This window comes from Pocillopora damicornis, chromosome 13 (assembly GCF_964200805.1).
Source record: "Pocillopora damicornis chromosome 13, jaPocDami1.2, whole genome shotgun sequence".
Taxonomy (NCBI): domain Eukaryota; kingdom Metazoa; phylum Cnidaria; class Anthozoa; order Scleractinia; family Pocilloporidae; genus Pocillopora; species Pocillopora damicornis.
In genome coordinates this window covers 4,160,803-4,171,411 of record NC_142682.1, presented here as the reverse complement: position 1 = coordinate 4,171,411, position 10,609 = coordinate 4,160,803, and the positions used below count along the sequence as shown (strand labels likewise).

Here is a 10,609-nt window from a genome sequence, read left to right as displayed (position 1 = left end):
GTTTAAAGTCTATATGAAAATCTCAAGCAAAAGCTGCCATTCCAACGTTTCCTAGAAATTCAAACGAGGCGTTAACTTAACATACTGCTCGTTTAAAGGATGATTAACAAGCTGATGTTCTCGTCAAAACGCTTGGTTATACTCACTCCTTGGTAGCTCAGAACAAAAGAGCCAACTGCTATCTTCTTTTGCTTTCCACCTTTTGAGTTTTTTAATAATTTACCAGTTTATGTATTAACATTACTTTCAAGAAGCGCAGCGTTGCCTGATACATTAATGCACTATAAACAATTGCCCACCCACGCGGAGGTAAATATCAACTATTTTTACCGACACTAAGGTGAATAATTGGCTTAGTATCTTTACAGAAACCAAATATTAGTTTATTTCTGTCAGTATACCAAAACAAATCGCGACGAAGGCGCCGCTAACGTTTTCTCGCGCAGCTTACACTCGTTGTCCTTGAAATCCCATTGGCTCCTCGTGACACGTCCTTTCGTTCTGATCGGCTGATGCGTTCACTTTGGTTTTATGACCTTCATGAACTTTTTCACTATTCATCCATACATCATTTGAAAAGATCAAATTCGGTTTCATTGACGAATTTCATTTCCAGACATTTGCCGAATACTGGAATTCTTACCTCGCGACCTTGGCAAAGCTCTTAGTGGTCACGTGATAACAACTGTACAAGTAGAAACTGTCGCGCAATGCGAGGTTAGATGTTTCCAGGAACCTAACTGTCTCTCCTACAATCTGGGACCTTACCAGACTTATGAACACACCTGTGAGCTCAGTAATTCAGACCGCGTGCTGCACCCTAATGATTTGGTTCCCAGGCCAGGCTACACATACAGTGGAACTGAGGTAATTTGATAGAAAATCACTTTAGATGAGTTTGGTCAGTCTGTGGATTCCACATCGTGTATAAAAATTGACACTAATGGTGAATCTTCTTTAGGGTGAATCTATTAAGAGCCCGTTTAAACAATAAAGCAAGAAATTTTGAATCAGTTTAGACCTATTTTGCAGCTGGCATCAAACTGATGCCCTTCAAGGTAGATCTTAACTCTCTTTGTTTCAAAATGGTTGCTCGTCAATTTTGTGTCTTAACAAAGCTACTTGCCTTTCACTGACACCAACAACCTTTCAGTGCCTTTGTAGCTCAGGATGTAACGGAATTAATTACGAAAGCATAATACCGCGTGATGTACGTTTCGAGATAGGATCTTAACATCTGTGAAGGGGAAACGGCATTCCTATCATTCCTATCATTCCTATTCCATCTGTCCTCAAATCCTTGCCGTATGCAGAATTTCTGTAGCATAAACGCAGTCCATGGATTAGCTACAACCAATTTCCTTGAGCTGCTGGGTCAGTAATTTATCAGAATCAGGTTAATAGTAGGTAATATGTATGACCCACCAAGGAACTTCTGGAACATTCATTGAAATAGATCATAGATCGCGTTTTGAAAAACGAAAAGCTCCTGGGGACGAGTTTATCTCATAAAACTCGCAATTAACTTTTATTTTTCTGCCGTAAAAAAATCCTTACTTATGGATGACATTGCGAGATTTTTTTTTCAATTGTTATCAAGGAAAGGACTACCAAGCCATAAAGACCCAATTCCCGCAAGCTCCGAATGGAATGTACCAGGTCCAACCAGATACCAGCAAACTCTGGGTCTATTGTGATATGACGTAATTTGGCGGAGGCTGGACAATGTGTTATTCAATTTATGACACCTTTGATCTTAAGAAGGAAGTGACGTATAACGCGAGTCTGCCTTACCGAACAAATGGTTACCAAATTGACTATAATAATATCCAGGTAAAACCACCATTTTTAAAATACTCCAGTACCTAAGTAGCATAATGTTATTGGGTGAATAGAACGAAACAGGGGGGCGATTGGGTTGGTGGTCATTCATGGTTGCTCAGCTATATTTGTCGGGTAGTTACTCACTAGGAGGTAAAGCAGTCATGACAAAAATGACGAGAAAAAAGTCAGTTATATAGAAATAACGTATGGGCGTGCGAACATCTGGAATTTCTCTTCGAGTTGAACACGAGAAAATGTTTTTTGATGTAAGATTTATAAAAATTTATTTATGTAAAAACCGTAGGCCTGTATTACAAGAAAAGCTACCAAGCGACCTTGACTTGAGAATGGTGAACGCTTTGTCATTCGTTCATCAAGCTGACCGAGTGACACGAAAGGCGAGTGACGTGTCAGCAGCTGATTGGCGATATCAAACACGCGTAAAAAAATTATCGTACTTTTTCGCGTGTACAGTTATGGCTCTTCTCAATGCTGGAAATCCTAATAAATAATAATAGTAATTGTTATAATAATAATAATAATAATAATAATAATAGTAACTATGATAATTATAAACTTATAAAAAATCCGAATTGTTGAACGTGTTCACCGTCTCCAACGACTCTAGATCTAATTTTTAGCATAACATATGAGCATTATTGAATTCTGGCTACAAAGAAAATGATTTGCCACTGGGTTTCCCTTTTCCAGACCATGCAAATGCTTATTATTTCAGATTGTTGTGTGGCAGAACACGGGCTATGAAATGCACAAAGTTTGAAAACGCACGTGATGAGCTATTGTTCCTCTCAGTAGCTCCCTGATCTGATTGTTAATTCTCCCCTCTAGCCGCTACAAATTTCCTTGTAAATTGGTTATGAGAATTTGGCGTTAAAAAAAATAACATTGTTTACCTGATAATTTCGAGTGAAGCTCCTTACCCGGGCGATTATATCACACGATTATGAGAATTTGGCGTTAAAAAAAATAACATTGTTTACCTGATAATTTCGAGTGAGTAAGTAGTGAGTTTAGTTGGTGGTAAGCCTATACCCTATACACCAGCAAAACATGTTAAACTGATTTTTACTGAATGAAAATCATGAAGGGAGAACTGGGAAAACTTATTTTTCTATAGGATTCAAGTACTTGTTAACTTGCATTTCCAATGTGCTATATTTTAAGTAGAAAAAGATTAGGTTAAGTTGTTTCCACTAGGAAAAAAAATTAAAGCGTGTTTAACAAAACAACTTTAAAACATGTTCAAGCTTTGGTGTTAATAGGGTATTAGTCTCTAACTAATGATGAGAAGTGAAAGAGACGCCCTAAATTGATAATGGTTCTCTCCCAGCCACAGAGGATGGGTCAGCGGAAAGGCGAAACACCTGGTGACGTGACAGATATCAAAGAGGTTAAAAATAGAGAGTCTACAGCGACTACTCTGTACCAGTCCCTATGTACGTGTAACCTGGCATGAGGACCAAATCCTGAGGCTGTTGCACGTGATCTGAATCACTGAGCTCACATTCGTGTCCATAAGCCATGTGAGGTCCCACATTATAAGAGAGGCACTTAGGTTCTATGTAACATCGAAGCTGGCACTCGTCATTGTCGTTTACGAGCACGCTGACGATCACGTGACCAATAAGGGATTTATTGATGAGGGGAAGTTGGTACCGAGCTTGTCTGCAGACATCTGCAAATGAATAGGAAAGACACCGTTGCGTCACGAGTAGACTGGCGACGTAAGAAGAAGGGCCACCGACGATCGAGGACTATCCACATGATACACACACATACAAAAAAATTAAATCTGAGAAATTTCATGCTCAACGGTGTAGGAAGTATACTTTGTATAGTGACAATTTAATTGGCTATTCGTCGACAGATCTGAAATTACAATTTACCCTCTTTCTCTGTTTGTTTGAGCGCAAGCCTCTTTCAACATCGCTGAACGTAGTAAAGTGAGCACAGTACTTGACAAACGTGAGCCTGAAAGGGCTAACTCGCCAACAAGTTTAAAACATGGACTCTAAAGCGAAATCTGGACAGGTACGACCGAGTTCGGCTCTTTATGGAATTTGGTAGCTTTCCCCTTTTCACACTCAAGCAAATGACACCTTTCTATATTTCCATGGTCTTGCCTCTGCTTCCGGTCTGCGGTTTAGGGTCGGAAGCTTTTTAGTAAACACTGAAGAATATCTCCATTGTTTTTTCTAATTTGAACTAAAATATTTCTCCTTGAGCTACATGTATATAGTTACTTTTCCCATTTCTATAGAACTGGCGACATCATTTCATAAATAATTAATTGAAAAAAAGCAATTAAACGAAGAAATTCACATTAGTCGGAAACTGCTTTCACTTGTCTCACTGTGAGCCTTTCAAACTTCAATATCATAATTACATTGTTGTTTTTTTTAAGGTTTTCTTTAATTAAACAGTTTTAAATGAAGTTCAGCTAGGGACATTTTATAACTCCCACAAATCAAAGAAAAAAGCAAACCAAAATGAGATTTCATGGCAAAAGTAAAAATGAAAGTTAATCAAAACTGAACGAAACAAATTATTGCAATAATTTTAAGTAAATTTATTTTCCAATGAAGAAAAAAAAATTGCTAAAGAAGAAACATCTGTACAAGACGAAATCCTCGAGGGTAAAGCGCAGAAACTAGCACACTCTAATTTTTAATTCGACCAGAAGACAGAGCACAGTTTGCTTTTACTAAGTCAAATTCTCCCTTTATATGAAGAATGATCCTTATGGATAAATAAAAAAGACCTTACTTCGTGTAGTTAGGAAAACCTTAAAGCTTTTTAGGTATCAACAATGGAATTCTTTAACTTACCGATTCCTTGAACTGTGTGAAGATATAATGTGAGCGAGATCTTTAGGATAAGAAGAGAAACGAAGAGGTCGAACATCATGATTATCAAGGTAGGAAGCTGAAGCGCTATGTGGGCCAAGAAATCTGACTTGAGCGCTGACAGGTGTATTTTGAGATATCATGACTAAATTCTGGCTTATTTACGCCAGTAAGTCACGCCAGGGGGGCCGTTTCTCTAAAGTCCCGTTAACTTTCGCGCGCGCAGTAATATTTTAAAATTCATGTTTATTATTCTAATGTTTTCGATATCTTTTAATCCTAAAGAAATATGGTGCAAGATGAAGCTCAGAAACCAGCTCATTTTAGTTCGTATGCTGATATTTTATTGACTTTGACCATTCTAAGTGGTAGTTAGAATTCGCGCGGCCAAGCGAGGACTACGCAAAACCACCATTCCAGAGCCTCGTGCAAACATCACAAGCAAATGTTCGCTGCAAATGTCACGACAATACAAAAAGGATCGTGATTATTGCATAAGGACATAAATATTCAATATTTAATGTGGTGGGTGATATTAGGAGAAAGCCGTTTTAAATCAAATCAAAATAAATATTATTTGGTTAATATAGATTTGAGTCACGTTTGCAGATAGCCTTTTTCGAAGATTTCTGGCAAAGCTGGTTAAGACTTTCGTAGAACCTCTTTAGCGTTTTTTGAGTTAAATTATTTGTCTTAAAAAAAAAAGTGTTGGCGATGATTTCCATAGTAACGACATAACAAGACACAAGGCTGCCTCACTTTGGAGTTTTAAGCTGGCCTGTCATTGGATCGTTTGGCTGTCAGGCTTTCCCAACTCTTCCTTAAATCTAATTTAGAAACTTGACAGCAAAGTATCATCTCTAAAACATGTTCCTCGCCATAGCTTCATCACATTACCTTATGTTCGCAGTTCATTTCGTGGTTGTCGGAGGTAGCGGTAAGTTTTTTAAAATTAATTAAGTTAGAGAGCATAATACGAAAAAGGAAAAAAGGAAACGTTCATACTTTACCTTGTCTCCAAGGTTGAAACCTAAGAAAGTTCTTTGCACTCAAAGCATCATTTTCTCGTTCGCAGTTCTGCTTACGGTTTAGTCATCCATCTCGAAGGTAGCGATAAGCAGTCTTGGGTGATGGTAGAGACGGAAAGTTGTTCTCACGATGAGAGTTTAGTCAAACACACCAGGTGTTTCAGATCTCCTACTTACGAAAATTTGCGCGAAAATTCAAGCACTAAAAATTCAACAAGCGTAAAAATATTTCGGAAGACTATCGACAACATTTTATCACTTGTAAATACTTCAGCTGATAGGAAAGATTTTCTGCTGTTTTACTCCACTAATATCGCAACACTAAGAAGGGACTTGGTACAATGTTTGAAGATAACGATACTTTACATATCGAGGACTGATACATAACTAATCATTACTAATTCATGGTAATACAAAATGTTGTTGAATTCTTAGTTGTGTTTACGACTAAGAGACCGGAATAGTTGTACAGCTCGAATTATTTTTGACAAAGGCAAACCGAAAGAAAAGCCAATTAAGTTGAGTTTGAAAAACAAATGTTTGCGTGAAATACATATATCGGCAAAAGTGATTTATGATTCATGCTCATTAGGGGTCTCTAGAAGCATCTCTTGGTCAGGTGTAGGATGAAGTACGATAATTTGAGGTAAAAAACACACAAACTCAAATGTTTCCTTTAATGTGCGGTAAGGATATTCAACTCAAAATGAGAAATTATTTCGGATCGTTACAACACGATAGGAAGAAAGTGGATGGTGGTTTTTGAATGTTGCTGCCGGCACTCATCACAAGGAAGCGTTGTAAATGAAAAAGTAATTAAAAGATCAATTTGTTGCGTTATGGTAGAAAAGTTGCAAGGAAAGCGTAAATATGTATAAGAAATGTGCTTGCATCTTCCCACTTTTTATGCATTTGACTTTTTAAGTAATTCATCCTCATAAAGTGTTGTTCGGCTTTAAACAAATGATTTTGAAAAGTTTTCGCAAAGATTGTGGGGAAGCCTGCAAGCAGGCATCAGTTGTTGATTTTCGTCTTACGGCCCCTCTCCGGGCATGCATCCTATTACACCATCGGCAGACGCCTATGGAAATTTTATTGAAAACCTCTGCAAACCATATTTGAAAAAAATCTCATGACACTTCTTGTTTTATTTACAGATGTCTGCAGACAAGTACATTTCTTACAAGGCATTGCTGATAAAGCCCTTATTGGTCACATGATCAAAACGATACCAGTGGAGACAGATGACCATTGTGAGATAGCTTGTTACCGCGACCTCATGTGTCTCTCCTATAACATAGGACCCAAACAGGCTCATGGACATCAATGTGAGCTCAGCAAATCGGATCACATCCGAGACCCTGCTGATTTAGTTCCTATGGCAGGGTATATATACAGACCAACTGAGGTACACAATGTAATGGGCCACTTCTGAGTTTCAAAAAGGCCTCTCCCTCAGAATGAGGCCAAATTGGCAAAGCTTTTGTCGTAAGAATGGAGGTTGTTTACATTAGGAGAGAATATGATTTCCGCCCAAAGATGTCGCACGATAATAGCCTCGTTTCAAAGCAATGTTGGAGAGAGGGAGAATGGAGACTAATGTTCACTGAACATCTAACTTTAATTTATTTAAAATAATTATGCCGTGTAGCTGACTTAAAAAAAGAAATTGCGGAGGGTTTCACCAAATTCAGGGAACAAATTTATCCTCTTTGGCAAGATTTTAGTTAGCAGCTGTCATTGATAAGTTTTCAAAATCTTTGCTGATGTATTTAAAGAAATGTTTCTTTTCGCCTTTTGGGATTAAATGCGACATACTGTAATTCTTTGTATCGGGCACACTCAGTTAACTCTTTTGCCCGAAATTACGCCGTTATTTGACTCTCCGAAGTTTTTGCCCACTTCATTTTCAAGTTTTGGCGTCTGTTCATGATTTCTCTGCCAGAATAACGTGACAGATAATTTATTTATTTCTTGGTTAGAGTCGTTGTTCGTCAAGTCCTTGCCCTGATAACGCCACATGTCTTTCTCTCACGAAGACAACTTTCCAGTGTCTGTGTCAACCAGGATTTAGTGGTAACAGCTGTGAAACGGGTATGTTAAGCAACCAAGCAATGTGGTGTCACCTCATAAATTAAGAGGCGATTGTTTTTAGTTTTGTATCTGATAGCGTGAATTGATTTAGAGGATTTATTTATTCATTCATTTGAAAGTCACTTTTTGCTACAGACATAGACGAGTGTGAAGTCAACCAGTTCAACTGCCCGGTGAACGAGGAGTGCGTTAACACCGCAGGCTCATATGTATGCAATTGTGTCAGCGGTGTGTTCGATGGCGTAGGAGTCTGCCAACTTATGACAGGTAAGCTAATGAGAAACGTCCGCGAGAAAGTATGATACCTTAAGCAACGCGAGCCGGCGGGAGGTCTGTACGGGATTTCAATACAAGCTACAACTTGAGTAACTCCGAGAACAAACTTAATGTTTGAATACCACCAACAAACTCATTAAAAAATAGTTTTAGTTGTAGTGGCGCCGTATTGTGGAATAGCCTCCCTTGCGAGGCTGGTTGCGCGGAATCCCTCGGGTTGTTCCAACGAGAAATCAACAAAGTTCACTAAGGCACAATATTTATGGAAAGCAGTAATATAAAGTAAGTAATATAATTAGTAGTCAATATTTTTTAATCCTTTGTCAATAGCTGGTGAACTGCTCGTGATTACACAAATTTTAAGGACAATAATAACACTGATAATATCAGACCTCCGGCTAAACTCATCCCGACTCGTTTCAAATCTTCCCACGGGCGGAAAAAAGCGTGCCCTATATCGCTAATAACGAGGCCTGGTATCTAACTTCTTTTTTTTTTTTTCTCTCTCTCTTTGAAAGGAACTGATTGCAAGGAGATCAAGACCACAGTCCCGAGTGCTCCAGATGGGATGTACGAAATACAACCGAACATCGGGAACAGCAAATTCTGGGCGTATTGTGATATGACGTCATTTGGAGGAGGATGGACGATGTGTTACTCTACTGACAATCTTGCTGACCCTAAATCAGAAGTGAGCTATGACGAGAATTATCCTTATGGTGCAGATGGTTACCGAACTGACTGCAATAATGTTCAGGTGATTAAGAGAGGTTGAGGTGCAAGAGTTTAATTTTGAGGATTAACGATGTTTGGCAAATCCTGGCATATGTGTTTGTCATATTTCAGGCGCCATAATGAGTAATCAGCCTGATAAATAGCTTATAAACACTCTCTTGCCCTGATTTTACTTTATCCTGATGTTATAATTTTCTGGAAATATTTTATATTTTCACTGGGTGTTTTATCGTTTTTATTCTATATTTAGGTTTTAACCCACTCTGTATCCTACTATAGATGAGGACTGTCAGTGATCCCTGCTGGAATGCCAAATTTACTGCAAGAATTTCAGTACCCTCTGTACTGTGCTTCATTTGGTCTGGCACTCATAATTTGAACATGGGTCACTGTTTCTTAAATTTGATGACTACATTTTCAAAATTGGAGACTGTTTTTTTTTTGGAATGCTAAACTATTTCTTATCACCAGAATGGTGCTTTTTCATCAAGTTTCAGTCCGAAGATTCTTAATCTATTTGTTCTTGCTCTCTTAACCTAGTCATCTTATTCGACACGACAGTCTTTTCCTGTCTGTTTTTTCTTTTTTTTTGCCTGCAGTTTCAGGAAATTCTCTTTGTGGATGAGACCACGAATGAAAAGGCTTTCTTTACCTATAAACTTAATTCCAGTCTCGTCGCAGAGGGAAATTACCAGACACAAATTTCTGGCCTGTGGCTAGGTGAAGGTGTAGCTAACACAAGTCATGAGTACCAGCTTCTTGTCTGTGACCACAGCTTTTACTCTGGCTTTTTCATATCCGGTTATACAAACTGTTATAAGCACTGCAATGGTTGGTGTGATGATAAGCTCACCCCTTACTTCCGGTCAGCATCCACTGATTCAAGTTATGCCGGAGTCGCCTTCAACGTCAATGGACATCGGCCGCGAAGCAGCAGACTGATGAGTGTTGGACTGAGATAAATTATGGCTGAAAGAGTTTTTGTGGCGCACAATATGGTGCTGTACCTTCAGTAAGTCGGTCAATCAGTTAGACAGTCAACCATTCACTCAGTCAAGATGTCAGTCAGTTGATCGTTGGTTATACCTTCAGTAAGTCAGTCTTCAGTTGATCGTTGGTCAGTCAGTCAGTCAGTCGGTCTGTCGGTCAGTTGACCGATGATAGCCGAATGTTGTTACCTGCTACTTTCGAAATATTCATTCGTGGCTGAAATCAACGAATATACTTATGAAAACAAAAGTAAAGTGACAAAGATTTACGTACATTTTCGTGCAAACGATGCTTTGGGTAAATTTCCATGGTAAATGACTTCTATTTGTATACGAGCTATTGATGATGATGACGATAGAAAGTTACCCATCGTGCTTTGTGCTCCTCCGCTTCTTCATGGCAAGCGTCACTCAAGATGGCTGGGAATGAGCCAGGTGCTCTCTTGAATAGAGAAAAAGACAATAATAATAATAATAATAATAAGGAAAAAAATTAAAAACAAAAACTTAAACTGAAGACCCAGAGTGGAAAGCATTTTTTGCTGTTATGCAAATAAAGCTGCTTCTACAGTCAGAAAACCAGCTTAGTTGAGTTGACCGGTCAACAAAATAAAACATTGAAGAAGTAAAGAAATGATCCACACAGGCGAGCTGCTATAAAAGAAAAAAATTCATTAAAAAATTACTTGAAAAAAGTTAGGTTTCGACAACATTCGCACCAGTGCCTTTTAGATTCTTTTATCGAAGCTCGTCTCTGTATATTAATTCTTTTCTTGTGTATCATTCGAAGATTAAC

At 38.3% G+C, this 10,609-nt stretch overlaps 1 protein-coding gene across 1 annotated transcript; it reads left to right on the top strand.

Moving 5' to 3' along the window:
* The first annotated feature begins 5,399 nt into the window (after positions 1–5,399).
* On the top strand, positions 5,400–9,883 carry LOC149035049 (uncharacterized). The gene is made up of 6 exons (XM_089191232.1): positions 5,400–5,628; positions 6,877–7,127; positions 7,702–7,813; positions 7,949–8,080; positions 8,608–8,846; positions 9,424–9,883. Exons 1-6 carry the CDS (start codon positions 5,559–5,561, stop codon positions 9,784–9,786), a joined length of 1,167 nt encoding a protein of 388 aa, XP_089047358.1. The 5' UTR covers positions 5,400–5,558; the 3' UTR covers positions 9,787–9,883.
* Positions 9,884–10,609: the final 726 nt, after the last annotated feature.

What these genes read in the sequence shown, in the direction of transcription:
- LOC149035049 (XM_089191232.1), top strand. Translation starts at nt 5,559, where the DNA reads ATGTTCCTCGCCATAGCTTCATCACATTACCTTATGTTCGCAGTTCAT. An exon ending in TGGTAACAGCTGTGAAACGG is followed by an intron (nt 7,814 to 7,948) that starts GTATGTTAAGCA and finishes TTTTTGCTACAG; the next exon opens with ACATAGACGAGTGTGAAGTC. An exon ending in AGTCTGCCAACTTATGACAG is followed by an intron (nt 8,081 to 8,607) that starts GTAAGCTAATGA and finishes TCTCTTTGAAAG; the next exon opens with GAACTGATTGCAAGGAGATC.